The 15,753-nt window shown below is 38.2% G+C and overlaps 2 protein-coding genes and 1 long non-coding RNA gene across 4 annotated transcripts in view; 2 read left to right on the forward strand and 1 right to left on the reverse strand.

The window, feature by feature from the left end:
• LOC133546196 (oocyte zinc finger protein XlCOF8.4-like) overlaps positions 1–15,753 on the forward strand; it is a 116,147-nt gene that overhangs the window by 19,021 nt on the left and 81,373 nt on the right. The window lies entirely within an intron of this gene.
• LOC133546202 (gastrula zinc finger protein XlCGF48.2-like) lies at positions 681–10,266 on the reverse strand. Its single transcript, XM_061892103.1, has 3 exons — positions 10,129–10,266; positions 8,210–8,432; positions 681–2,635 (listed from the first exon to the last, which is right to left on the reverse strand). The coding sequence occupies exons 2-3, from the start codon at positions 8,430–8,432 to the stop codon at positions 1,713–1,715; spliced, it is 1,146 nt and encodes a 381-aa protein (XP_061748087.1). The 5' UTR covers positions 10,129–10,266; the 3' UTR covers positions 681–1,712.
• Positions 10,367–15,482, forward strand: LOC133546214 (uncharacterized). The gene is made up of 2 exons (XR_009805026.1): positions 10,367–10,626; positions 13,854–15,482. It is a non-coding gene; the product is annotated as an uncharacterized LOC133546214 (long non-coding RNA).

The following is a 15,753-nucleotide window of genomic DNA, read 5'->3' on the forward strand; positions in this document are numbered from 1 at the left end:
CGTCTGCATTACTGAAGACGCCGCACCGATCCGCCTGTCGATCTCACGATCCACTCTTCCCCCACTCTTTTTTTTATTTCCCCTCGGGGATTAATAAAGTATTTCTGATTCTGAAAATTACATCACTCTCATAAAGCCTTTAAAAATAAATATGTTTTTTACCATAGGTCAGCTTCACAATGTTGGAATATTGACTGCTGATATTAATATTCTTCTATTTTTGGAATATTACACTTTACTCTTTTTTTTGCTTAAATCAACAGGATGAAAGTGTCTTTAATTGTCACTACTGAGTGTAACTATACATTCTTCGCCTTCATTACTGCTTGATTTATCTCTCATCTCATTTTATCCAGTGAGAACTTTATCAAAAAATGTTGTCTGCACATCAATAAACTGTCACTAAACTTCAATAAAACTAAATATATCATATTTGGAGATTGTAAAAATGTAAAACACAAATTATTATGGATAATATTGAAATAAAAATAATAAAGGTAGTCACATTTTTAGGAGTTAATATAGATGAAGTAAGCTGGACACTACTTGTAAATCATACAAAAAAAAGTAAGAAAAACAATTGAGTGCAGGACTGAATAGAATAAAATACATACTTACAAATATTAACTACATTTATTGTACCCAACTTCAGTTGAAACATACATTGTTTATTGCATAAAAGTCTGGGGACATACATATAAAACAATCACACAACAATATTCATATTACACAAGAAAGTAATAAAGACAACTAATAGAATGGATTATAGAGACCCAACAAATGATTCATAAAGTCACACATTTTAAAAGTAAATGATCTTGTATAAAAGACAACTGTTCAAATGATGTATAAAGTAAATAATAATATGCTTCCAGAAGTGGTCCAGAAGATGTTTCAGATGTGAAGCAGTAAATATGAACTAAGAGGGATTTATGTGTACTCAAAAGCAAAGGTATGAACACATGTAAAACAAATATGTACATCATATAAAGGAGTTCATCTATGGAATCATCTACAATTAGAAAATAAAATATGTAACACTTCATTGTTCAAAAAAACTTATATAAAACACTTATGAATAAGTATAAAACTGAATTATAAATATCTACACTTAAAATGTTTATTGTATGTAACATATTTTATGTAGTTTATTTTCACCCTTTCGGTCAAACTGTTGTGTTCATTTTAAAGTACACAAATGTGTATATTAACTCATGTACTTGACTGAAATAAAAGCACTAAACTGAAGTGTCTAATCTATAAATGTTAGATTCATAATAACATTATTGTACACACACAACAATGATGTCACACATGTTATATGTGCTGATGTTGTTAGAAAGTCAAAATGAAAGTCTGGACAGTTTATTTCAAATCCTGCAGTTTCATTTGCTGCTGCTGTTCTCACCAGCACACTTGTGTTTCTTACACTGGTACTTAGAAGACAATCTTTCACCACACACACTGCAACTCAACACTTTCTCTCCTGGGTGTCTTCTCATGTGTACTGTACAAGATTTTAGGTGACGAAAACTTTTGTTGCAGCTTGTACAGGAGTATGGTTTTTCACCAGAGTGCCATATCATGTGTAATTTTAATTGTCGTCCATCTATATAACTTTTACAACATACTGAACATATGAAAGGTTTTTCACCAGCGTGTGTTCTCATGTGTACTTTTAAACTTTGTCTTATGACAAAACTTTTACCACATTATGAGCAGGAAAAAGTTTTTTCTCCAGTGTGTATTGTCATGTGTTTTTTTAAATGGTCCCTTTGAGTAAAAACCTTACCACAGATTGAACATGAAAAAGGTTTTTCTCCAGTGTGTGTTCTCATATGAACTTTTAAACTTTGATTTATTACAAAACTTTTACCACATTCTGAGCAAGAAAAAGGTTTTTCTCCAGTGTGTATTCTTATGTGTATTTTCAAATAGTTGCTATGAGTAAAATCTTTACCGCAGATTGAACAGGAAAAAGGTTTTTTTCCAGTGTGTATTCTCATGTGTGTTTTCAAATGGTGCTTTTGAGTAAAATCTTTACCGCAGATTGAACATAAAAAAGGTTTTTCTCCAGTGTGTGTTCTCATGTGTACTTTCAGCATGTGTTTTAGTCTAAAATCTCTCCCACATTCTGAGCAGGAAAAAGGTTTCTCTCCGGTGTGTGTACTCATGTGCCTTTTCAGATTACTATGGTCTTTAAAAGTTTTGTGACAGAGAGAACAAGTGAAGTGAGTGTTGTCAGTGTGACATGTCTTATCATCTTTAGAGTCTTCATCATCAGTGTCAGGAGAGTGTGACGTTGTGTCCTCACTATCTGATAGTGGAGCTAAGAGCTTGTCTGCTTGTGATCCTCCACAGTGGTCTCCATCACATTCTGCTAAACTGCTGCTTGGAGGCTCCGCCTCTCTCTTCTCCTCACTTTCACCTTTGACCTCATCACCTTGACTCTTCACACTGATGAGGTGTCTCTTGTCTTCCTCTATAAAGTGGGGGTATAGCCGCTGTTTTTCTTCATCTTCAAAGTGAGGGGGCTGTGGCTCCTCTTCTTTCTCGTGGAGGTACTGTGACCTCCTCTGCGCCATACTGGAGGACCCCTCCTGCTGCTCAGGTGGGCGATATTTTTCACAGACATCTGCAGGACACAAGAAGACAAACACATGCTGGGATGGAAATAGACAAGATTTCACCAATTCAGATTTCATTTTCGAGTCTGCTTTACGATTGGGTTATTTGTGGACTCACTTTTGCTTTCACATTCAGTAAAAAGGAGAAGAAACAGGTCGATTAGCATCAACTTTGACTAGTTGAGAAGTAACATGAGCCTACAAAGCCAACAGTGAGGTCTTAAAAGGCACAGATTTTACGGGTCCCCCATGGGGGGCCAGAGGGCCCTAAGGACAATATTCTGCTATGAAAATATCTATAAAATAAAAATATTTTTGGCAAGAAATTAACAAAATACTACACGTTATTTTGTGGTAATTACAAAAGAATATCCAGTATAATTCTCAGGGCATTCAATCAATCACAACAGGACTGTTAAACTGAACATATTATACATAAATATACAGTATATAAAAAAATAAAAAAGGTATATATATGTGTATATATATATATATATATATATAATTAGGGCTGAGAATCTTTGAGTGTCCCACGATTCGATTCAATATCGATTCTTAGGGTCGCGCTTCGATTATTAATCGATTTTTTCGATTCAACGTGATTCTCGATTCAAAAACGTTTTTTTTCCGATTCAAAATGATTCTGTATTCATTCAATACATAGAATTTCAGATGAAATCATAACTAATAATGATACTGTTGTTGATAATATTAATTTTTGTTTCACTACTTTTGGTTTGTTCTGTGTTGTGTTTGTGTCTCCTCTCAATTAATCTGTTTATTGCAGTTCTGAGTGTTGCTGGGTCAGGTTTGGTTTTGGAATTGGATTGCATTGTTATGGTATTGCTGTGTATTGTTTTGTTGGATTGATAAAAAGAAACAAAACATTGATTTTTTAAAAATGAGAATCGATTCTGAATCGCACGTGAGCATCACAATTCAAATTCGAATTGATTTTTCCCACACCCCTAATATATATACATACATACATACATACATACATACATATATATATGATATATATATATGTATGTATATATGTGTAAATATATATATATATGTGTGTATATATACATGTATGTATATATGTGTAAATATATATATTTACACATATATATATATATATATATATATATATATATATATATATATATATATATATATATATATACATACACATATACATATATATATATATATATATATATATATATATATATATATATATAAATATATATATATATATATATATATATATATATATATATATATATACATATATATATACATATATATATACATATATATATATATATACCCAATTGTAACTAAGATAGGCTCCAGCACCCTGCGACTCCGAAAGGGATAAGCGGTAGAAAATGGATGGATATATATACATATACACATGCATATATAGAGTCGCAATCAAAAGTTGACAAACACTTGTAAAGAACATAATGTCATGGCTGTCTTGAGTTTCCAATAATTTCTACAACTCTTATTTATTTGTGATGTAGTGATTGGAGCACATACTTGTTGCTCACTAAAAACATTCATGAAGTTTGCTTCTTTTATGAATTTATTATGGGTCTACTGTACATGTGAGCAAATGTGCTGGGTCAAAAGTGTACATACAGCAATGTTAATATTTGCTTACATGTCCCTTGGCAAGTTTCACTGCAAAAAGACGCTTTTGGTCGCCATCCACAAGCTTCTGCTTGAATTTTTGACCACTTCTCTTGACAAAATTGGTGCAGTTCAGCTAAATGTGTTGTTTTTTTGACATGGACTTGTTTCTTTAGCATTGTACACATGTTTAAGTCAGGACTTTGGGAAGGCCATTCTAAAACCTTTATTCTAGCCTGATTTAGACATTCCTTGACCACTTTTGACGTGTGTTTGGGGTCATTGTCCTGTTGGAACACCCAACTGCGCCCAAGACCCAACCTCCAGGCTGATGATTTTAGCTTGTCCTGAAGAATTTGGAGGTAATCCTTCTTTTTCATTATCTCATTTAAAGCAGCAGTTCCATTGGAAGCAAAACAGACCCAGAGCATAATACTACTACCACCACCATGCTTGACGGTAGGCATGATGTTCCTGGGATTAAAGGCCTCACCTTTTCTCCTCCAAACATATTCCTGGGTATTGTGGCCAAACAGCTCCATTTTTGTTTCATCCGACTGTAGCAGGTATATAACTTATATTGTATGCATTCCACCAAAAATCCCTCACGTTTTATTTGATTTCTCTATAATATCCATTGTCACTTTTATTTTGTCAGTTTTTTAGGAAATAGTTCGTTTTGGGAGAATTTGTCATTTTATTTTGAAATCCTACCTTCTTCCGGAAGTGACGTTGAGTCCTCACTCGTTGCTGAGACATGCGTGAGGAAGTAAGTGTTTCTCTCTGCTCTAGTGTTTTTAAAGTGTTTGGCTGTGAAACGAGATTATAATGTGCTCTTTTGTTGCTGATATGGTTATGTACACTTGTTCTACTCATAGTTTGAGTGTTTTAGCAAACTTTTTGCTGGTGTACTGCTCGGTGGCGTTTCTCGCTCACACACACACAGTGGCTGCGGCATTTCATTGAAGTTTTCCCTCCATTTTAGACTGGTTTGCTGCTGAGTCCTGTGTTAACGCTGCCGCACTGTTTCCTGTATATTTCATACAGGTCAAAATAAATACGCCACCTGTTTCGGCTAAAGGCAACCACAGAGTCCTCTTATCTTCGAAGCAACTACACAACGCAGACTCGAACCGGTTACACGACCACAGAACTTTCCTCCAGAAGGTCTTATCTTTGTCCATGTGATGTCAGATGAAACAAAAATGGAGCTGTTTGGCCACAATACTGTTTGTTAGAAAGTTCCACAACTGTTCACGTTATCCCACGCTTCCTGAGTCGAAGTCACGTTGTGACATTGGAGGTTTATAAGCAGACCAGCATGTTCGGCAGCACACAATCACAGAGTACTTACAAGCAGACACAGTGTGGAGACAGAAAAGGGAGAATTGACGCATTTTGGTGTAAAAAGTAAAGATAAAGGTGAAGTTATAACACTGAAACTCCCTCAGGAAGAGGTGCTTTAAGACATGCTAGCTAGCTAGCGGCTAACGTCCATCCACCTTCGGCAGTATCTAGTCGATACTACTGTGATTACGTCGATATTTTTTGGCATCACAACATTTTCTTTTGTTTTTTAAAAATGTATATTATGTTTATAAACTCAGGAAATATGTCCCTGAACACATGAGGACTTTGCAGATGACCAATGTATGATCCTGTAACTACTTGGTATCAGATTGATACCCACATTTGTGGTATCATCCACAAAGTAATGTAAAGCATCCAACAACAGAAGAATAAGTGATTATTACATTTTAACAGAAGTGTAGACAGAAAATGTTAAAGGGGAACATTATCAGCAGACCTATGTAAGCCTCAATATATACCTTGATGTTGCAGAAAAAAGACCATCTATTTTTTTAACCGATTTCCAAACTAAATGAGTGAATTTGGCGATTTAAACGCCTTTCAATTGATAGCCTGTCGAGCGATGACCTTTCACCCGTGACGTCACAACTTGAAGCGATCCGCCATTTTCTCAATCTTATTACACGCACCAAGTCAAATCAGCTCTGTTATTTTTCTGATATCCACACAAGAATGTGTGGATATCCTGCGACACTCAAAGCAGATGCATTTCCAACGATAAAGACAACAAAATCTGCAAAATTGTTAAATAGACAACTACTGAATGTGCCCGAGTGCGAGCTATTCAGGGAGGACGGCAGTCTCTTCCCGCAGACCAGCGAGGTAAAGCCCCTGGATATGATTTATGCCACTTCTTTTTCTGTCTCATTTTGTCCACCAAACTTATAAGCTTGTGCATGAATGCACAAAGGTGAGTTTTGTTGATGTTATTGACTTATGTGCTAATCAGACATATTTGGTCACGGCATGACTGCAAGCTAATCAATGCTAACATGCTCTTTAGGCTAGCTGTATGTACATATTGCATCATTATGCCTCATTTGTAGCTATATTTGCATCCAGCCTTTCCCTCCACCCACATTTAATGCCAAACAAACACTTACCAAACGTTGGTTAGAAGGCGATCGTCAAATTCGTCCTCGTTGCTGCTGTCTGTCATGATATGGCTCAATAGCTTCAGTTTCTTCTTCAATTTAGTTTTCACTACCTGCCTCCACACTCCAACCATCCATTTCAATACATGCGTAATCTGTTGAATCGCTTACGGCGCTGAAATCCTAGTCTGAATCCTAGCTAATATCGCTATACCTTTCTGTGCTATCCGCCATGTTTGTTTCTGTGTGATCACGCTGTGACGTCACAGGATAATGGACGGGTGGATATAACGACGGTTAAAATCAGGAACTTTGAAGCTGTTTTTCGGGATATGGCGTGATGGGTACAATTTTGAGAAAAACTTCAAAAAATAAAATAAGCCACTGGGAACTGATTTTTATTGGTTTTAACCCTTCAGAAATTGTGATAATGTTCCCCTTTAAAAGAGAAAATAAGCAGATACTAACAGTAAATGAACAAGTAGATTAATAGTTCATTTTCTACCACTTGTCCTTAATAATGTTGACAAAATAATAGGTGTATAAATGACACAATATGTTACTGCTTACGTCAGCTAAATAATTAGGAGTATTTGTTTGTTTACTTACTGCTAAAGAACAAGTTGTCTAATATGTTCACTATTTTAATTAAGGACTTAACTGCAATTAGAAACATATGTTTAATGGATCTTAAGTTTTTTTGTTAAAATAAAACCAATAATGCCATTTTTGTGGTCCCCTTTATTGAGAAAAGTACCAAAATAATTTTAGTACCGGTACCAAAGTATTGGTATGGTTCCAACACTCCCAGCTATATTTGAATATTGTCTAATGGAAATGACTGCTGTCTGATAATCACATGAATAACCAGTGTTGGCATTAACACACTTTTTATGTCTTTATACGCATTGAAATCAAAAAGGACGTGCATTTCCTTAAGTCCGCGGGTGCCTGGGATGCAGAGTTTTTGGTTTTATAACCGACCTGCCTTCTCTGGATCAAAACTCCAGTTTGCTTGACTTTTTTTATAGATTATTGCTTTCTGCCGATGTTTTGTGTATTGTGACGGTGTGCTCTTATCCCGCCATCACTTGAGGACCGCCACGTCAGCGGAAGCAAGCGCGCTGTCGGTTGGTAGAGTAGCCGTGCCAGGAACTTGAGGGTTCCAGGTTCGATCCCCGCTTCCACCATCCTAGTCACTGCCGTTGTGTCTTTGGGCAAGACACTTTACCCACCTGCTCCCAGTGCCACCCACACTGGTTTAAATGTAACTTAGATATTGGTTTTACGATGTAAAAGCGCTTTGAGTCACTAGAGAAAAGTGCTATATAAATATAATTCACTTCACTTATTCACACGATTGATGAGCATTCATTTTTAAATGGTGGTGTTAAAAAGCAAGTATATCTCCATCTTTAGTGATAAATGTGTCCCCCGGATGAACATGTGTCACAAACATTGTATTAGATGATATGTGGATGTTGTGCTTACTTGGACTGTGATGAAGCTGTGAGGACTCAGGTGGTTTGTCTTCATGCTCTTCAGTCTTCACAGAGACAACAGTCAGTGGAAACTTGCTGACATCAGCCTCCTCCTGCCCTACAGGACACTCTCCCTCCTGACTCATCCACACTTCCTCCTCTTCCTCTTTAATGTGGGGGGGTTGTGGATCCTCCTGCTGCTGAAGGGGACGTTCTTCTTGACGAGCGTTCATCTGTTGGACGTCCGCAAGACAACACAAACAAACTTCAGCTCAGATGTGTCAAATATTTTTTAGTCTATCAAATATAATATTTTCCAAGTGAACTGACAGCACTTTGTGGTGATGTTCTTCTACACATGGAATAATCATCAGTTATTGATTATTATGAATTGTGTCATTGATCTTGTTTTCTGCATTTACATTAATTATTGATTACAAAGTAACAACTTAAAGAAAACCTCCTGCTGGGATTTTAATACCGTCATGACTGCATGAAGTCAGTCTGCACGTACAAAAGTTTCATTGTGCTGCAGCATCAAGTGACGCCAACTGGCTCCTCCCACTACCAACCTACCAGCCAACCTTGACGTGCACCTCCAAAATAGTCCCACCTCACGTCAACGGTGACCAGGACTACAGAGCTGTGGTCGGTTGGCTTTACTTTTACGCGCAATATCCTCTCCTTGTTCTCCATTACCTCCCTGCTTGGCACTCAGCATCAAGGGTTGGAATTGGGGGTTAAATCACCAAAAATGATTCCCGGGCGCAGCACTGCTGCTGCCCACTGCTCCCCTCACCTCTCAGGGGGTGATCAAGGGGATGGGTCAAATGCAGAGGACACATTTCACCACACCTAGTGTGTGTGTGACAATCATTGCTACTTTAACTTTCTTCTGCGAAAGCAACATTTTTAACCCAACAGAAAACAAACAGAAGTGCAGCGAAGCACGTGGAACAAGTGCCAGCGAGTATATATATATATATATATATATATATATATATATATATATATATATATATATATATATATGTATATATATATATATATATATATATATATACATATATGTATATATATATATATATATATATATATATATACAAATTCATAAATGTAAACAAATATTTAGAATATTTGGGTACCTCATGTTTCGACTACATACAAAATATTGATGCAAATTCATTTTGTGTGCAGTATATTAAAGCTATTTTTAATATTTAACATTTATTTAATTAAATATTTATTTTAGTCCGACTGAATAAGCATTAATCACTTACAATTGTGCAAATAGTGTGTTCATAATAACAAACATCAGTTGATTTAATTTCCATGATATGTCCACCAAATGCAGCTGAGATAGGCTCCAACACCCCCCCGCTCCCCCTCCCCGCAACACCAAATAGGGACAAGCGGTAGAAAAATGGATGGATGGATGTTATCAAGGTAATAGAAGTGCGTGCAAACATCATTTGTATTTATTGCTAATAAAGTTGACACCAACATAAAGCAGACCACTGCAATAATACATTATATTACACTGTCATTACAATAACAATAATTTTTTTTTTCATCCTGTAAAGCATCTTTGAGTACACTGAAAAGCGCTATACCAAATAAAATGTATTATTATTATTATTATTATTATTATACCATGTGACTTATTCCAGACTTAAATTACAAGACGTTTGTTTCTTTCTAGTAACAAATATTTAATGATGTTAAGCGTGACTGTAATATACAACAAAAAACAGTTAAAGTATTAAATAAGTCAATATAATTCTCACAGAGAACATATAAAATACACTCAAAAAAAAACGCTCGCATTTGCTACAAAGGCTTGCTAGCGGGCTAACGCTAGCACGTTAGCTTCGAACAACATATGAGGTAAATAAGATAAATAATATGAAAATATATCATGTATATTACCTCATAAGCCGCGTGTACAAGAGAGGAGTGGAATATATTCTTCCTATTGTTACACCAGCAACTCTTAAATGGGACTATTTATCTTGTTCTTTGGCCGGGCGAAGGAAGTGTGCACCACTCACTAGTGTCCCAGTGAAACGCGTGTTTGAAGGAAGTGTGTACCACTCACTATTGTCCCAGTGAAACACGTGTTTGGCCAACATTTGTTCCGCGGTTGAGAACACCTCGATGACGTCACACAGGAGGAAGCACAAAACAAGATAGCGTCTGGCGGAGATTACGTTGTTTTGGTTATTATGGTTTCTAGGTCTTAATTACAACGTACATGTGCACATTTGTGTCGTTTAACAGAGTAAACGTCGTTATTAATTGTTTGTATGCGGATACATTAGTCTGAGTGCACTTTGACGTGCTAGCCTAGCCTGCTGGTTAGCTTAGCTTGTTAGCTGCTAACAAAGAGAGGCGGAAGTGATCGACACATCAAAGCAGAGATCCAATGTAAGTGTAAAGTGTTTTTATTGTGTGAACATGTCTACATTACAAATGATGTGAGTGTTGGTGAATCAGCGACTAACTGCTGCCGTTGAAGAAATATTTGTGATGTTAGAGAAAAAAAAAACTACAGCAGAGTACAAGGAGGAACTTTGTCCAACAAAAGAGGAGAAGGAGCAACAACATCAACTACTGGACGCTGTTTTCAAGGAACATCAAGTTGTGTTACACATCCATTCTTCTATCCATCTTCTTCTGCTTATCTGAGGTCGGTTCGCGGGGGCAACAGCCTAAGCAAGGAAACACCAGTCTTTCCTCTCCCCAGCCACTTCATCCAGCTCTTCCCGGGGGATACCGAAGCGTTACCAGGGCAACCGGCAGACATAGTCTACCCAACGTGTCCTGGGTCTTCCCGTGGCCTCCTATCGGTCGGACATGCCCGAAACACCTCCCAAGGGAGGCATTCGGGTGGCATCCTGACCAAATGCCCGAACCACCTTATCTGGCACTTCTCGATGTGGAGGTGCAGTGGCTTTACTTTGAGCTCCTCCCGGATGGCAGAGCTTCTCACCCTATCTCTAAGGGAGAGACCCGCCACCCGGCAGAGGAAACTCATTTCAGCTTCTTGTACCCGTGATCTTGTCCTTTCGGTCATAACCCAAAGCTCATGACCATAGGTGAGGATGGGAACGTAGATCGACCGGTAAACTGAGAGCTTTGCCTTCCAGCTCAGCTCCTTCTTCACCACAACGGATCGATACAGCGTCCACATTACTGAAGACGCCGCACCGATCCGCCTGTTGATCTCACCATCCACTCTTCCCTCGCTTGTGAATAAGACTCTGAGGTACTTGAACTCCCCCACTTGGAGGCAGGGTCTCCTCCCCAACCCGGAGATGGCACTCCAACCTTTTCTGTACGAGAACCTTGGACTCGGACTTGGAGGTGCTGATTCTCATTCTAGTCGCTTCACACTCGGCTGCAAACCGATCCAGTTAGTGCTAAAGTTCCTAGCCAGATGAAGAGACTTAATCCTGCAGCCACCAAACCGGATCCCCTCAACTCCTTGACTCCGTCTAGAAATTCTGTCTATAAAAGTTTTGAACAGAATCGGCGCTTTGGCGGAGTCCAACCCTCACTGGAAAAGTGGACCAAGCTCTGGCACTGATCATACAGGGAGCGGACCGCCACAATCAGACAGTCCAATACCCCATACTCTCTGAGCATTCCCCACAGGACTTCCCGAGGGACACGGTTGAATGCCTTCTCCAAGTCCACAAAACACATGTAGACTGGTTGGGCAAACTCCCATGCACCCTCAAGAACCCTGCCCAGAGTATAGACCTGGTCCACAGTTCCAGGACCAGGATGAAAACCACACTGTTCCTCCTGAATCCGAGGTTCGACTATGCGGCATAAACTCCTCTCCAGTACACCTGAATGGACCTTCCCGGGAAGGCTGAGGATGCTTCTACATATTGACACAAATATATAAAAAACACTAACCTTGTGACGGATGCTTTTGCAATTGTTTTATTTGATCTTTCCCAACACCTGGTGGCCACAATAATTCATGAAGTCAAGCTCATGGTGCAGAATATTGAATGATGCGGACACGTTTGTTACTGGATACTTGCTATCAGACTTCTGTTTTGGAGACTTTGTGTACGTATTAAGCAACTATAATTATTTGATATGCTTAAATGTGCTGTTTTAGCTTAGCTGTTGTGTAGCTGCTGGCTCCTTGTAGCTTACAGCAGGTGTGTCCAAAGTGCAGCCCATAAATATGTTTTTAATTGACAACGGGGAGTTTTGAAAATGTGGTATTTGCGTGTCGGTCCAATCAGCAGCAGTTACGCCCTGTTTCATCATTGGACCTAAGTCTTTGGCTTGGTAGGCGGGTACGAGGCTACCAAGCCAGGTGGTACGAGCACGGAGGTGCCTTTGTAGTGGTGTCGCAGCTCAGTGGTCGTGCCGTCAGGTAACACCAGGAAGGTTCTTTCTGTGCGATATTCACCGGTGCTTTTTTTCTCCCTGGACTCCGACTTCATATCTGGTGTTGTCCTTCAGACCTCGGCCAAGAAGCCACGTAAACAGTGTGAAGAATGTGGGCGATAAGAGTGTGTGTGCGTGAGCATGAACTTGCACCCACTTTCAACTGGAACTCAGGACATATGATTAGTTGCACGGCCTATTCTTATCTATATTAAACATTTCTTAATCACTTCATCCTTCATTATCTTAATTATATCCCAACTTTAGCTACCTGTAAAAATTAGTGACTTATTGTTGTCCATTTGTAAATATTTTTTTTTTCTAAATTATAGTCTCCTCACTTGAACCAGACAGTCATTAGGACAAAAGATCCTGAGAGGACTTTGCCCTTTAAAAGGTAAAGCCTCAAAAAGGACAGTATTAAGATGAATTCATTACATTTGCTATGAGGCATTTTGTTGTTGATATATTCTGTTTTTGTTACTTGGGGCGGTATAGCTCGGTTGGTAGAGTGGCTGTGCCAGCAACTTGAGGGTTCCTGGTTCGATCCCAGCTTCTGCCATCCTAGTCGCTGCCATTGTGTCCTTGGGCAAGACACTTTACCCACCTGCTCCCAGTGCCACCCACATTGGTTTAAATGTAACTTAGATATTGGGTTTCACTATATAAAGCGCTTTGAATCACTAGAGAAAAGCGCTACATAAATATAATTCACTTCACTTCACATGATATCTTGTTTTTCTCATTTCAAGGGGAACTGCACTTTTTGGAGTCATTCACAGTCCCTATGTAAGTTAAAGTTAAGTTCCCAACAGTAGTCACACACTAGGTGTGGTGAAATGATCCTCTGCCATTTGACCCCTCCCCAAGTTCACCCCCTGGGAGGTGAGGGCAGCGGAGGCCGCACTCGGGAATCTTTTGGTGATTTAACCCCCAACCTTTGATGCTGAGTGCCAAGCAAGGAGGCAATGGGTCTGTTTTAAAATGGTTCTATAAGTAATTCTATATGAAGTAATACATCGCAAAATCCTTTTTAAACCATATTGTCCATCCATAGTAAAAACTCCTGTCGTCCTGGTTTTTGTTTCTTTTCCTGTGAAAAATGTTGTAAAGAGCAGCGTGTTTGTGCGTCACTGAGATTTCAAGACAGTTCATACGATAACTTGTTTTTCCTAAGTGCATGTCAAAGTAGTGAATGCATTGTGTGACTGAGCAGAGATGCTGTGTTTGTCTTGCAGACGTCTGTGAAGAACATCTTCACCCTTAGCAACAGAAGTGGAGCTTCAGTATGCAGACGGAGGAAACACAGCCCTCCCACATTAAGATGGAAGAGGAATACACACTGATCCCCCATTTTAAAAAGGAAGAGGAGGACCCACTGACACCCCTTTTTAAAGAGAAATCAGTGGACCCACTGAGTCCTCACATTAAAGAGGAAGAGGAGGAACACCGCATCAGTCAAGAATGGTTGGAGGAGTTCCATTTGATTGTGAAGAGTGAAGATGATGAGGTGAAAGGTGAAAGTGAGGAGAGGGGAGGGGGGGAGCCTCCAAGCAGCAGCTCAACACAACACATGACAACAGAAGCTGATGGAGACCACTGTGGAGGATCACAAGCAGACAAGCTCTTAGCTCCACTATCAGATAGTGAGGACACAACGTCACACTCTCCTGACACTGATGATGAAGACTCTAAAGATGATAAGACATGTCACACTGACAACACTCACTTCACATCTTCTCTCTGTCACAAAACTTTTAAATACCAAAGTCGTCTGAAAACCCACATGAGAACACACACTGGAGAAAAAGCCTTTTCATGCTCAATCTGTGGTAAAGGTTTTACTCGAGGGCACTCTTTGAAAAGACACATGAGAACACACACTGGAGAAAAACCTTTTTCCTGCTCAGAATGTGGTAAATATTTTACTCTAAGGATCAATTTGAAAGTACACATGAGAATACACACTGGAGAAAAACCTTTTTCCTGCTCAGAATGTGGTAAAAGTTTCATAACAAATCATACCTTAAAAGAACACATGGGAACACACAATGGAGAAAGACCTTTTTTATGTTCAATCTGTGGTAAATATTTTACTTGAAGGCACTATTTAAAAACACACATGAGTACACACACTGGAGAAAAACCTTACAAATGTTCAGTATGTTGTAAAAGTTTTATACAAACTACGTATTTGAAAAGACACATGAGAACACACACAAGTGAGAAAGTGTTGAGTTGCAGTGTGTGTGGTGAAAGATTGTCTTCTAAGTAGCAGTGTAAGAAACACAAGTGTGCTGGTGAGAACAGCAGCAGCAAATGAAACTGCAGGATTTGAAATAAACTGTCAAAACTTTAACTTTGACCTTCTAACAACATCAGCACATAGATGCTAACATTAATAGATTTGATATATCAGTTAATTGCTATTTTCAGTCAAGTACATGTTTAATATACAACATGGTGTACTTTTATTTAAAAATGAACACAACACTTTGACTGCAAAGGTGAGAATAAACAGGACAAATCCTGTTAGAAATACTTGTGTATAGATATATTCAGATATCATTTTTAATTATTAATGATGTTATAGATGAACTCCTTTATATGATGTACATATTTGTTTTACATGTGTTCATACCTTTGCTTTTGAGTACACATAAATCCCTCTTAGTTCATATTTACTGATTCGCATCTCAAACATCTTCTGGACCACTTCTGGAAGCATATTATTATTTACTTTATACATCATTTCAGCAGTTGTCTTTTATACAAGATCATTTACTTTTAAAATGTGTGACTTTATGAATCATTTGTTGGGTCTCAATAATCCATTGTTTTAATTAATTTGTATTACTCTCTTTTGTAATATGAATATTGTTTTATATGTATGTTCCCTTTATGCAATATGTAGATTAGAGAAAATGGCAACAAATGTTGAAGGTTATGAAGGATAATTTAGTTTTTGATAATGTAGATTTCTTATTAAAAAACTACACATGACCATTGTTAACCATGATCAATTTTAGAAAGCATGGGAAAGTTAGGAATGTTAGGTAAAAGTCAATAATGTACATCATCACACAGAGCTCTATTGTACATCCATCCATTTTTTTCTACCACTTGTCCCTTTCATTT

The sequence above is a fragment of the Nerophis ophidion genome, linkage group LG29 (assembly GCF_033978795.1).
Source record: "Nerophis ophidion isolate RoL-2023_Sa linkage group LG29, RoL_Noph_v1.0, whole genome shotgun sequence".
In the NCBI taxonomy this organism is placed as follows: Eukaryota; Metazoa; Chordata; class Actinopteri; order Syngnathiformes; family Syngnathidae; genus Nerophis; species Nerophis ophidion.